This window comes from Gorilla gorilla, chromosome 5, assembly GCF_029281585.2.
Source record: "Gorilla gorilla gorilla isolate KB3781 chromosome 5, NHGRI_mGorGor1-v2.1_pri, whole genome shotgun sequence".
Classification (NCBI taxonomy): Eukaryota; Metazoa; Chordata; class Mammalia; order Primates; family Hominidae; genus Gorilla; species Gorilla gorilla.
The window spans coordinates 133,094,628-133,109,174 of NC_073229.2; the positions used below are offsets into that span (position 1 = coordinate 133,094,628).

Here is a 14,547-nt window from a genome sequence, read left to right on the forward strand (position 1 = left end):
TGCATGTTATTTCTACCAGCACCACAAATGACAAATTTGGAAATATGTGAGGTATTGTATATTACTCAACTGTGTGTATCACGTGCAGTAAATGGGTAGGAATTTCAATCAAATGACATGTCACATATAAATGTGGGCTTTCTCTCCTGACTTGGGTTATTTATGAAAGTTATGTATGTGGGGCAGAAGAACCTTGAGCTGTCTAAACTTTTGCTAATGAGGTGAGAATAAGGCCTGAGAAGGAGAAAAAATTGAGATTGAAACAAGAAAATAAAAGCTCCTAAGGAAACTATGGTCCTTTCTGCTGGCAATGTCCCTTGCCAGAGCTTAGATGTGGCGAGTGTGAAGATGACTATGGATTGGGATGTCCCATCTTTGATGCCTTGGGGACCAGGGAAAAGGAACTGTTGGTGTGCAGTGACTGGAATGGGTATTTCATGGTTTCCCATGATGTCTGTCTGCATGGGAGTTACACAGGCATCTGTACTCTTCCGTCTCCATGGAAGACAGTTTTGAGGCATCCTCTGAATTAATGTAAACCAGTAGTGCTCCGGTGCCTGGGCTGTCTCAGGAGAACAGGTGGAAACGGGGTCAGATGATGAGAATTTTCCATTTTATGACAGCAATGGAATTCCTAGAATGGTTCATTAGTCTTCACAAAAGATCCATTCCTGGCTGGGTGCAGTGGCTCACCCCTGTAATCCCAGCGCTTTGGGAGGCTGAGGTGCTTGGATCACTTGAGGCCAGGAGTTTGAGACCAGCCTGGCCAACATGGCGAAACCTTGTCTTTACTAAAAATACAAAAATTAGCCAGACATGGTGGCACACACCTGTAATTCCAGCTACTTGGGAGGCTGAGGCACAACAATTGCTTGAATGGGGGAGGCAGAAGTTGCAGTGAGCCGAGATCCTGTCACTGAACTCCAGCCTGGATGACAAAGGGAGACTCTGTCTCCAAAAAAAAAAGCCCATTCCTTAGCTTAGAAGAAGACTACATTGTGACATTGTTTAGATCTATGGAGTTAAGTGGAATACTCAAGTAGTTTGTTTCACCTCCAATGTTTGGGATACTGAAACTTTCAGGGAAGAATTTACAGAATCGTTGTATAATTGAATTGATTGCAAAAGACATGTACACATTTATTTGAAGCTTTTTTTTTTTTACATTTTCTGTGTTTTTAGGGTAGTCAGTTATATTTTAATGTATCTTTTTGTTGCTGTTGTTATAAGGAAAAACTAATCATGTCATCTTAAAAATTGTTTTTAAAAGTTGATATACTATGGCTGTAAGGATGCTTTATGTTTACATGATGCTTTACAGTATTAGATAAGTAATAAAAACAGTGCTACATGTTTCCATTTGCTACACAGAACCCCCCGCGAGGTGAGCAGTGCTTGTCACCCGCTTTTCACAGATGAGAAAATGGGGAAGTGGAGGAAGGAGTGGCTGCCCCTGGGCACTTCACTAGGAAGAGATGTGGGACTTGAATCCCTGTCATTTGACTCTAAAGTGATGGCAGCGATGCCATTCACACATCTTATCTCATAGAATCCTCACAACTACTAGGGAAGCATCATCACCTCTACTTTATTGAATGAGAAAAATGAGCTCTGGGAGGTTAAATAACTAACCCAGGCTGATGGGTGGTGAGGCTGAACGGGCTCTTAACCAGTAGCTTTCCTGTAGTGTCCCACAAGGAAGGAGCACACTGCGTATTAAAATTATTAGATAACAACATTAGTTTTATGATTTACTAAACTCTTCTCTTCTTGACTCTTTGACGAAGCTAAAGTAGATAGCTTTCCTGAATTTTTTTTTTAATAAAATAAGACAAATTTGTGAGATCTTAATACTTGTCTCTTGGGAGAGAATGAGACTAAAGATCTTAAATATTCCTTGGCCACTTCATTCATTATCTGATGCTATTTATAAAAGCATAGAACAATCAGACAAGAATACCTATAAAATTAAAAAAAAAGAAAGAAAAACATAGAACAAGAAGTTTCTAATCTGCAGAACGGATGTGGCTATCACAGGGCCAGCTGAAGATCTTAGGAGTGTTAGCAAACCTAGATGATGATTTGTTTAACCCTGGGTTTGGGGTATACTAATTGCTTACTAAGATTCATATTTCCTTCTTTACCTTTCAACCAAATTAGGCTTTCTTTGTTTTCATTTGTTGCTACTTGTGCCTAGGCTCACATTCCCTGGTGGGAGATGCATAGCGGGAGCTTTGCTTAGCTACTGATATAAGGAAATTTATGAAATGAATTGTACTGTGCTGTTTTGTGTGGTTATATTTTTTCAGTTTAAAAAACATGGCACAAGCATGCTTTTATCCTAGGTGACTGCTACATTGAGAAACTTGGTTGATTCATCATTAGTAAGAAGTAAGTTCCTAAACATCAGTGCCCTTCCCCAGCTCTGCACGGCAATGGAACAGTACAAGGGTAACAAGGACGTCTGTACCAATATTGCCAGAATATTCAGGTAGGTAGACTAAGACGTGAAGTAGCCCTTCAAAAATGCTAATGCTTAGATTTGGGGTTATCTTTAATATTTGCTTGTGTGACTGGCAAGGAATCCTTTTCCTTCTTTTTACTTCACCTACCAGAAAGGGTAAATCTAGTGGCCCAAGTTAAAAATGAACAATTCAAACAAATGACCCCATTGTCTATATGATTCTATTGTGATTCTAAACTCATTGGTTGTTAAGTCATTTTAGTTCTTTGGTGAGTTGTGAGCTACGTGTGTGTGTTTAATCTTCCTCTCAGCTTATTTGAGATAAAAAACTGTATACAAAACACAGCAAACCTTCCAGTTTGCTAGGAAATAAACAAGAGTTTTAACTCAAAAAAGGGGATCAATGCTTAGAAAGTCTGATGTGACTTTGTAATAGAAGGTTATTCTATTTCAGCTATTTGAACTTTGGCTCAAGCTTTCACTAGTCAAGTCTACACTTACTTTATTTCTTCCAGAAATAATGATCATTTGAATCCAGGTTGCCTCCAAGCAAGATGTTGTTAAATTTCAGAACTGTCTTTGAATTATGCATTTCTGTTTCCTCCTGCGCTGCTCTTTGTCAGTATTTTTACATAATGATTCTTCTCGGGAGCCTGGGGCTTTTCTTGAACTATAGTGTTGTAGTTGTAAAGAAATGCAAAATTTCCTGAAGACTGAATTGGTACTTGACCCCAGGACCCCTGTATGAGGATGTGAGTCCAAATCTGATTTTTTTTTAAATGAATGTCAACTTGTATTATAGATTAAATGGTACACAGGTTTGTTACGTGGGTAAATTGTATGACGTGGAGGCTTGGGGTCTCAACAATTGTTACCCAGGCAGTAAGCATAGTAGCCAACATGTGGTTCTTCAGCCCCAGCCCCCTCCTTCCCTCCAGATCTGATCTTTTTATACTGCACTTCCCTGAGCTTTGTTCTGGATACCTAATTACTACCTATCTAATGCATTGTAGAATCATAAGGAATTTATTTTTGTTTATAGTGTCATGTAGGGGTCCAACTTCATATTTTTCCCATGTGGATAGTTGATTGTTCCAGCACCTTTTACTGACTATGCCGTCCTTTCTCACTGATTTTGTCAATCAGACAGAAGGTTCCATATAATTTCAGGTTTGTTTCTGGGCATTCTGTTTGGTTTATCCTCAGACCTGTACCACACTGTACTTACTATTACAGATTTAATTTGAGTTTTGCTATAAGATGAATCCTTCACTTTTTGTTGTTGAGATGGGGTCTCGCTCTGTCACCCAGGCTGGAGTGCAGTGGGCACAAACATGGCTTACTACAGCCTCGACTGCCCAGGCTTAAACGATCCTCCCGCCTCAGCCTCCCTAGCAGCTGGGACCACAGGTGCACGCCAACATGCTCAGCTAATTTTATCATTATTATTTGTGGAAACGAAGTCTTGCTATGTTGCCCCGGCTGGTCTCAAACTCTTGGGCTCAAGTGATCCTCCTGCCTCAGCTTCCCAAAGTGCTGTGATTAGAGGTGTGAGCCACCCTGCCTGGCCTTCAAATCTCTCACTTTTTTTCTCCTTTAAGATCCAAACTCTTGGTCAGGCACAGTGGCTCACACCTGTAATCCCAGAACTTTGGGAGGCCAAGGTGGGTGGATCACTTAAGCCCAAGAATCTGAGATCAGCCTGGGCAACATGGCGAAATCCCATCTCTAGCGCTGCCCCCCACCCCCAACCCCTGCCAAAAAATTAGCCAGGCATGGTGGTATGTGACTGTAGTCCCAGCTACTTGAGAGGCTGAGGTGGAAAGATTGCTTGAGTCTGGAAGGTGGAGGTTGCAGTAAGCCAAGATAGTGCCACTTGCACTCCAGCCTGGGCAACAGAGCAAGACCCTATCTAAAAAAAAAAAAGAAAAAAGAATCCAAACTCTTCTTGTTCTTTTCCCTTCCTTATGAACTTATTAATCTTGCATTGATAGCTCTTTAAAAATATTTACTTATTTATTTATGTATTTTAGCTGTCTCCTACAGGAAGGATATCCAAGAATCTTGATGAACATTAGGACTAGGAGTTTGTCTATAGATGCTCTTGAATTTTCTATGCAAATTATCTGCATATAAATTTTTTTTTCAATTATTATAATTCTTTCCCCTGTCCTCATCTCTTCTTTATTGCATTGTTTAGGAGTTCAATACAAAATTGTGAGTGTTGAGCCTGTTGTCTTTCTTCTGACTTTAAAGGAAATATTTTCATGGTTTCACTAGTTGAAAATAATATTCGTTGTAGGTTTTCCTAACTACCCTTTAGAAGATTAATGATTTTTTTTCTCATTAATGGGTATTAAGTTTTGTCAAATGCTTGCCCTGAATCTTTTTTTTTTTTTTTTTTCCGAGATGGAGTCTTACTCTGTCGCCCAGGCTGGAGTGCAGTGGGGTGATCTCGGCTCACTGCAAGCTTCGCCTCCCAGGTTCATGCCATTCTCCTGCCTCAGCCTCCCAAGTAGCTGGGACTACAGGCGCCCACACCACGCCCAGCTAATTTTTTGTATTTTTAGTAGAGATGGAGTTTCACTGTGTTAGCCAGGATGGTCTCGATCTCCTGACCTCGTGATCCGCCTGCCTTGGCCTCCCAAAGTGCTGGGATTACAGGCGTGAGCCACCGCACCCGGCCCCCACCCCTTTTTTTTTTTTTTTTTAACTTTTATTTTAGGTTCAGAGGTACATGTGCAGGTTTGTTACATAGGTAAACTCATGTCACGGGAGTTTGTTGTACAGATTATTTAATCACCCAGGAATTAAGCCCAGTATCCAATAGTCAAAAGAGTTATCTTTTCTGCTCCCCTCCCTCCTCCCACCCTCCACCCTCAAGTAGACCCCAACATCTGTTGTTTTCTTCTTTGTGTTTATAAGTTCTTATCATTTAGCTCCCACTTATAAGTGAGAACATGTGGTATTTAGTTTTCTTTTCCTGCGCTAGTTTGCTGAGCTAATGGCCTCCAGGTCCATCCATGTTCATGCATAAGACTTGATCTCATTCTTTTTTATAGCTGCATAGTATTCCATGGTGTATAGGTACCACATTTTCTTTATCCAATCTGTTAACGATAGGCACTTAGGTTGATTCCATGTCTTTGCTATTGTGAGTAGTGCTGCAATGAACATTAGCGTGCATGTATCTTTATTGTAGAATGATTTATTTTCCTCTGGGTATATACCCAGTAATAGGATTGCTGGGTTAAATGGTAGTTCTGCTTTTAGCTCATTGTGGAATCACTATACTGCTTTACACAATGATTGAACTAATTTATACTCCTACCAACAGTGTATGAGTGTTCTCTTTTTTCTGCAACCTTGCCAGCATCTGTTATTTTTTGACTTTTTAATAATAGCCATTCTGACTGGTGTGAGATGGTATCTCATTGTGGTTTTGATTTGTATTTCTCTAATGTATTTGTATTTCTCTATGATACTGAGCTTTTTTTCCATACGCATATTGGCCACATGTGTGTCTTCTTTTGAAAAGTGTTTGTTCATGTTCTTTGCCCACTTTTTTTTTTTTGAGACGAAGTTTCGTTCTTGTTGCCAAGGCTGGAGTGCTATGGCATGATTTCGGCTCACCATAACCTCTGCCTCCCAGGTTCAAGCAATTATCCTGCCTCAGCCTCCCAAGTAGCTGGGATTACAGGCATGCACCACCACACCCAGCTAATTCTTTGTATTTTTAGTAGAGACGGGGTTTCTCCATGTTGGTCAGGCTGGTCTTGAACTCCCAACCTCAAGTGATCCACCCGCCTCGGCCTCCCAAAGTGCTGGGATTATAGGTGTGAGCCACCGCACCTGGCCCTTTGCCCACTTTTTGGTGGGGTTGTTTTTCTCTTGTAAATTTGTTTAAGTTCCTTATATGTCCTGGATATTAAACCTTTGACAGATGCATAGTTTGCAAATACTTTCTCCAATTCTATAGGTTGTCTGTTTACTCTGTTGATAGTTTCTTTTGCTGTGTAGAGCTCTTAAATTTAATTAGATCCCATTTGTCAATTTTTGCTTTTGTTGCATTTGCTTTTAGTGTCTTTGTCATGAAATCTTTGCCCGTTCCTATGTCCAGGATAGTATTGCCTAGGTTACCTTCCAGGGTCTTCATAGTTTTGGGTTTTACATTTAGTCTTTAATCCATCATCCATCTTGAGTTGATTTTTGCATATAGTGAAAGGAAGGGGTCCGGCTTCAGTCTTCTGCATATGGCTAGCCTGTTACCCCGTGATTATTTATTAAACAGTGAGTCTTTTCTCCATTGCTTTTTTTTTTTTTTTTTTTTTTGTTGAGACGGAGTCTTGCTCTGTCGCCCAGGCTGGAGGGCAGTGGCGCGGTCACGGCTCACTGCAAGCTCCGCCTCCCGGGTTCACACCATTCTCCTGCCTCAGCCTCCCGAGTAGCTGGGACTACAGGTGCCCACCACGCCTGGCTAATTTTTTGTATTTTTAGTAGAGACGGGGTTTCCCGTGTTAGCCAGGATGGTCTCAATCTCCTGACCTCGTGATCTGCCCGCCTTGGCCTCCCAAAGTGCTGGGATTACAGGCGTGAGCCACTGCGCCCGGCCTCCATTGCTTGTTTTTGTCAGCTTTGTTGAAGATCATGTGGTTGTAGGTATGCAGCCTTATTTCTGGGCTCTCTGTTCTGTTCCCTTGGTCCATGTGCCTGTTTTTGTACCAGTACCATGCTGTTTTGGTTACCATAGCCCTGTAGTATAGTTTGAATTAGGCAATGTGATGCATCTAGCTTTGTTCTTTTTGCATAGGATTCCTTGGCTATTTGAGCTCATTTTCAGTTCCATGTTAAATTTTAAAATAGTTTTTTTTTTTTCTAGTTCTGTGAAGAATGTCATTGGTAGTTTGATAAGAATTGGATTGAATCTGTAAATTGCTTTGGTCAGTATGGCCATTTTAATGGTACAAATTCTTCCTATCCATAAGCATGGGATGTTTTCCCATTTGTTTTTGTCTTCTCTGATTTCTTTGAGTAGCGTTTTGTGATTCTCATTGTAGAGATCTTTCACCTCCCTGGTTAGCTGTATTCTCAGGTATCTTATTCTTTTTGTGGCAATTGTGAATGGAATGGCCTTTCTGATTCGGCTCTCTGCTTGGCTGTTGTTGGTGTATAGGAATGCTAGTGATTTTTGTACATTGATTTTGTATCCTGAAACTGCTGAAGTTGTTTCTCAGCTGAAGGAGGTTTTGGGCTGAGACTGTGGGGTTTTCTAGATGTAGAATCATCTGTGAGTGTTGGGCCTGTTGTCTTTCTTCTGACTCTAAAGGAAATATTTTTATGGTTACACCAGCTGAAAATAATATTTGTTGTAGGTTTTCATAAGTACCCTTCTGCAAACAGAGATAGTTTGACTTCCACCCTTTCTGTTTGGATGTCCTTTATTTCATCCTCTTGACTGATTGCTCTGGCTAGGACTTCCAATACTATGCTGCATAGGAATGGTGAGATAGGGCATCCTTGTCTTGTGCTGGTTTTCATGGGGAATGCTTCCAGCTTTTGCCCATTTAGTATGATATTGGCTGTGGGTTTGTCATAGATGGCACTTATTATTTTGAGGTCTGTTCCTTCAATACCTAGTTTTTTGTTTTGTTTTGATTTGTTTTTTGAGACGGAGTCTCGCTTTGTCGCCCAGCCTGGAGTGCAGTGGTGTGATCTTGGCTCACTACAACTTCTGCCTCCCAGGTTCAAGCGATTCTCCTGCCTCAGCCTCCAGAGTAGCTGGGATTACAGGCATGTGCCACCACACCCAGCTAATTTTTGTATTTTTAGTAGAGATGGAGTTTTACCATGTTGTCCAGGCAGGTCTCAAACTCCTGACCTCAGGTGATCCACCCATCTCAGCCTCCCAAAGTGCTGGATTACAGGCGTGTGCCACCTCGCCTGGCATCAGTACCTAGTTTATTGAGAGTTTTTACCATGAAAGAGTGTTGAATTTTACTGAAAGCCTTATCTGTGTCTATTGAGATAATCTTGCGGTTTTTGTCTTCAGTTGTGTGTATGTGATAAATCATATTTACCTAAATTGCTTTTGATTATGGATTTTCTTTTTTAAATCTGTTAATATAGTAAATTACACTAATAAAGTTTCTCAAGTTAAGCCATTATATATTGCTGGGTTTGGTTAACTAATATTTTGTTTAGGATTTGTCATTGGTGGTCATGAGTTACATTGACCTATATTTTTCTCTTCTCATATTGTCTTTGTCTGGGTTTAGTGTAAGTTTATACCAGCCTCATAAAATGGGTTGGGAGGTAATCCAATTTTTTCTCTTTCCTAGAAGAATTTGTAAAAAGCTGATCGGCTTCTTGAAAAGTTTTAAAAACTTGCTCAAAATGCTATTTTTATCCAGGGTATATATGTGTGTATGTGTGTGTGAATATTGTTGACTACTGATTCAATTTCTTCCCATATGGTTATATGTTTCTCATTTCTACTTGGTTCAGTTTCAAAAAGTTATGTTTTTGTAGGAATTTGATAATTTTATCTAAGTTTTCAAATAATATAAAAGTTGCTCCAACTATTCTCTTATTATTATTCTAATCTCTGTTTTATCTCTAATTATGTCCCCTTTTATTTATTTTTCCTATTTAAGAGATATTCGTATAGCACTTACAACATGCTAGGCAATATTCAGAATACTTTCCAAATACGAATTCCTTTCATCCTTATAACAACTTTTTAAGATATGTATTATTATTGTCATTATCATTTTACATATGAGGAAACTGAGACATAGAGAAGTTTAGTTATTTTCCCGAGATCACACAACTAGTATGTCATAGAGCTGCAGTTCAAACCGTATTCTGGCTCTAGAATTCATACTTTGAACCACTGTGTTACCTTGCCTCTTCATTGTTAATATTGACTTTCTTTCCTAATTTTGATTGTTCATGCTGTTTCTCTTTTTCTTAGTCTTGCAAAATCTTTCCTATTTTATTAGCTTTTACCAAGAACAAATATATTATTGATCCACTTTATTGTATGTTTGCTTCCTGTCTTATTTCTTCTGCTCTTATCCTTATTATTCCTTTTCTTCAACTCTCTGTGAATATATCATATTTTTCTTCTATTTTAGTAAAAAACATGACTCCTTTATTTTCAGCCTCCTTAAACCTATAAATTTTCCTCTAAATACTAATTAGAGGAAATGAGTATTTATAAGTTATTTTGTTTTTCGTTTTTTTGAGACAAGGTCTCACTCTGTCACCCAGGCTGGAGTGCAGTGTTGTGATCTTGGCTCACTGCAACCTTCGCCTCCCAGGTTCAAGCGATTCTCCTGCCTCAACCTCCAGAGTAGCTGAGACTACAAGCATGCACCACCACACCCAGCTAATTTTTGTGTTTTTTAGTAGAGACGGGGTTTCGCCATGTTAGCCAGGCTGGTCTTGAACTCCTGGCCTCAAGTGATCCTCCTGCCTCGGCCTCCCAAAGTGCTGGGGTTACAGGCGTGAGCCACTGTGCCTGGCCCATCCTACAAGTTTTGATTTGTAATATTATTTATTACTTGTATTTAAGTATTTCTTTTGTAATTTTCATGTTTCTTTGACCTATAAGTTAGGTGTTCTTACATTTCCAAAAAAAAAGTTTTTTTTAAATTTATTTTTTAAATGATTTCTAATTTAATTGCACTTTGACCAGAGAATGTGGTCTTTGAGATACCAGTTCTCTGAAAATTTACTGAGATTTATTTATGGCCTGGTATGTGGTCAAGTTTTTAACATATTAATGATGTTTTACCTATTGATTCATCAGTTAGGAAGAAATATATGAAGATCTCCTGATTTGTTGTGGGTTTGTCAATATTGCCTTACGGGTTTTGTTTGCTTGCTTGCTTACTTGCTTTAGAAATTTTGAAGCTGTTTTCAAGGCTTTCTGCCTTAAGGTTGGTTTATTTTGCCTAATATTAGTATAGCACTACCAATCTACTATATTAAAGCAGGTTTTTGTTTGTTTTGAATGTATAGGTTTTTTGTTTGTTTGTTTGTTTTGAGGCAGAGTCTCGCCCCATTGCCCAGTCTGGAGTGCAGTGGTTCAATCTTGGCTCACTGCAACCTCTGCCTCCTGAGTTCAAGCAGTTCTCCTGCCTGGGCCTCCAGAGTAGCTGGGATTACAGGCACATGCCACCATACCCAGCTAATTTTTGTATTTTTGTAGAGATGGGGTTTCACTATGTTGGCCAGGCTGGTCTTGAGCTCCTGACCTCAAGTGACCCACCTGCCTTGGCCTCCCAAAGTGCTGGGATTACAGGCGTGAGGCACCGCGCCTGGCCTATTAAAGCAGTTTTACATTTGCTTCTGATGTGGTCTCAGGGGACTCACTGGTATCCAACCAGATTTCATATAAATTTCATGTAAGTTTGTGTTTTCTGAATTATGTGGATAGTGTACACCTACACGTAAGTTACCTTTTAAATTTTTCCGGATCCATCTCACTAGAGTTTAGAGCAGGAAGCCTCCTTGCAGCTTCTCTGAACTGATGTGTCGAGTATTTTTAGACTCCTTTTCTTGAACTGGGCAATGTTTTGAAGGTCTGCATTTAAAGTGATACTATGTGTACTTGAATTTTATAGAAAAACAAGTTTACCTTTATTTTCCCATTTGGCATTTCTGCAGCAAACTTACTTCTTACCGTGACTGCTGCACAGCCTTGGCCAGCTATTCCAGATGTTATGCCTTATTTCTGAATCTAATTAACAAATACCAGAAGAAGCAGGTCAGTTCTTCATTCATTTAATTCTTCAATGAGTCTTTACACTAATGTGTTTGTGTAAGCCCATGTTAAATGTCTTTATGTTTTGAATATATAGGTTTCTATAAGAAACTTCGATTAAATGTATAATGGGCTGCCCTGGGAAGCAGTAAGTTACCTATAGGAGTTGAAGGAGTTGTATGAGTCAGAAATGAAATGTTGATGTTCTAGGAAGTTTCCTGGTGTAGGAAGGAAGGTGGTAGATTATAACAATATTTTTCCTCCCAGTGATCTGTAGACAACCTACCTGGGAGTCACCTTGGGGTGGGGGTGGGGGTATAACCTCACCCCAAGGGTTATTTCTTCCAGGTTTCATTCCAGGCTACTGAGTCAGATGGGTAGGGTAGGACCTACCTAGCCATCTGCATTTTAACAAGAACCACAGGGACTTGTGATGCAAATTAAGGTTTGCAGTTCCCCTGCACTGGATAGTCCCTGAAGATTCTTCTAGCCCTTAAGTTCTCTAATTCTTTGACCCCGTTGTTATATTTAAAAGGTAACATTTCCAGGTAAAGTGTTTAAATGAAATAATTTACTTTTAATGAATCAAGGCAAAAATGTATATAGTTGTTTAAAAAAGGAAGAACTTACAAATGATTTCTCATTAATCAAATCATAATATTTCATACAGACATTATTTTTATTTTTTATTTTTATTTTTTGAGACGAGTCTCACTCTGTCACCCAGGCTGGAGTGCAGTGGTGATATCTTGGCTCACTGCAAGCTCCACCTCCTGGGTTCACGCCATTCTGCCCCCTCAGCCTCCTGAGTAGCTGGGACTACAGGTGTGCCACCACACCTGGCTAATTTTGTTTTTGTACTTTTAGTAGAGACGAGGTTTCACCGTGTTAGCCAGGATGGTCTTGATCTCCTGACCTCATGATCCGCCCACCTTGGCCTCCCTCCCAAAGTGCTGGGATTATAGGCGTGAGCCGCTGCACCCGGCCACAGGCATTAATTTTTATTATAAGTTTTTAAATATTCGTTAAAGCAAAGTCTACTTTTATTCACTTTCATAAGTTATTAAAGTGACATCAACTTAGTGAGATATTTTGTCCATGAATACAATAAGTATTCATTTTAAATGTGGTAAATTTTCAACATCCTATAGTAAGTTTTACGAGTTTATGTACCAAATAATTTATGTATATACTAACAATATTTTAATCTAAAGCTTTGTGTTTGTTTTGTTAACCATATTAAGACCACCCCAAAACATAATCTCTGTTTGTTACTGACTAGCACTGAACTTATTTTTACCCAGCCAAAGACTTCTGCTGAGAATTATTAAATTTGTCAGATTTTACCCCAGCTTTAGCCTCCCAAGTAGGGATTACAGGCATGTGCCACCACACCTGGCTAATTTTTGTTTTTTTTTTTTTGGTAGAGACAGGGTTTTGCCATGTGCTGGGATTACAGGTGTGAGCCACTGTGCCTGGCCCAAAAGAATTCTTTTACATGTTATACTCAAAAGAGATCTATTTATATATTTTATTTATAATTTAATGTTATGAATTTTAATTATAATTTTATTTTCCCATTATTACCTTTTTTTTCTTTTTGCTTTGATGCTTTGATCTTGGGTGATTTAGGTGTCTTTAATTAGAGAAGATTTATTTGCCTTGCCATTAGAATTTTCAAATATGGACGAAAGAAAATACTTCTGTTTAACAGTTTTATTTCAAGTTATGTTACAATCTATAATTTTTTTAAGGAAGAAAATTCATTAATTGAGTACTCACAAATAGTGCTATTGTTTTCTAGCATTACTAATAGATACTTTTTGTTTCTCTGATTGGAGCTTAGATGATGGCCATATGGAATAAACCAACAAAAATCCTGTTACCTCACCAATATGAGAGACTAGAGATATCAGTATGGCTAAGAGTATGCTTTTTCTAGTTTGAGTAACTAAAGATCCTAAAGTTTTTTTTTTGTTTTTTAAAATAAACATGAGGTCTCACTATGTTGCCCAGGCTGGCCTGGAGCTCTTGTGCTCAAGCAATCCTACCACTTCAGCCTCCCAAAGTGCTGGGATTACAGATGTGAGCCACTGCGCCCAGCCTAAAAATCCTGAAGTTTAAATTGGCATAAAATTTTACTATACTTTTCACTAAACTAATTTTCACATTAGACCAATGGTTATCTGAAAAGCAAAACTCATGTTTAAGAAATCACATTTTTCTCTGTTGATGTATATTACAATTTTATGTTCCTATTGATGTGGTTTGGATTTCTGTCCCAGCCTAAATCTCCTGTTGAATTGTAATCCCCTGGATTGGAGGTGGGGCCTGGTGGGAGGTGATTGGATCATGGGCGGAGTTCTCATGGATGGGTTAGCACCATCCCCCTGGTGCTGTTCTCGTGATAGTGAGTGAGTTTTCTTGAGATCTGTTGTTTAAAAGTGTGTAGCACCTCCCCTTGCTCTCTCTCTTCTTCCTGCTCCGGCATGTAAGATGTGCCTGTTTCTCTTTCACCTTCCGCCATGACTGAAAGTTTCCTGAGGCCTCCCCAGAAGCTGAGCAGATGCCAGCAGCATGCTTCCTGTACAGCCTACGGAACCATGAGCCAATTCAATCTCTTTTCTTGATAAATTATCTAATCTCAAGTATTTATTTGTAGCAATGCGAGAACAGACTAAAATACCTATTAAAATTATTTTAATTTCCAAAGAGGAATAGAGAGCACCTTGTAAACCATGTACAGTAACATGCTTATTCAGAACCATCAAAGAAATGCATGTTATCACTTTCATCACTAAACTTAATCATTGTGGCAAAAATCACGTTCAAACATATTGCATGTTTCTCTTCCTTCTTAGAAGATATTAAAACTAACTTAACCTCTTGATACCAAAGGTCATTATTATAAGCATTAATTATTGCTCTAGAGACTGTTTGTCCCACATGTGAAGCCTGAGTCTGTTGATGAGGTTCTTTAAATGTCTGCATCTTCTTTGTAGATTTTCTCTCTCTTCTTTTTCTATTGGTTGCTACCTTCACCTTTGGTAGTCTTTACCTGCTTTTTTGCAATTATTTGTTTGCAATTAGCAAGGGAACCTCATAACCAAGCTTATTAAAATTAGCCTGTAGTCCCAGCTACTCAAGAGGCTGAGGCAGGAGAATCGCTTGAACCTGGGAGGCAGAGGCTGCAGTGAGCCGAGATCGTGCCACTGCACTCCAGCCTGGGTGACAGAGGAAGACTCTATCTCAAAAAAAAAAAAAAAAAGTAACACTGAAGTGGCATCATTGTCTGGGGTAATACCCGAGGTTC

At 39.2% G+C, this 14,547-nt stretch overlaps 1 protein-coding gene across 15 annotated transcripts in view; it reads left to right on the forward strand.

Moving 5' to 3' along the window:
• The window catches only part of ARMC2 (armadillo repeat containing 2), a 140,689-nt gene that overhangs the window by 77,174 nt on the left and 48,968 nt on the right, over positions 1 to 14,547 (forward strand). For 13 of the 15 annotated variants that reach the window (XR_008680780.2, XM_063707166.1, XM_055390736.2 and 10 more), the window contains 2 exons: positions 2,346 to 2,491; positions 11,138 to 11,237. The exons of the other annotated variants lie outside the window; for them this stretch is intronic. Coding sequence is in view for 12 of the 13 variants with exons in the window: in XM_063707166.1 (XP_063563236.1) it covers positions 2,346 to 2,491; positions 11,138 to 11,237 (246 nt within the window). In the remaining variant the exon portion in view is untranslated. The remainder of the gene's footprint in view (positions 1 to 2,345; positions 2,492 to 11,137; positions 11,238 to 14,547) is intronic. 15 annotated transcript variants of the gene reach the window in all.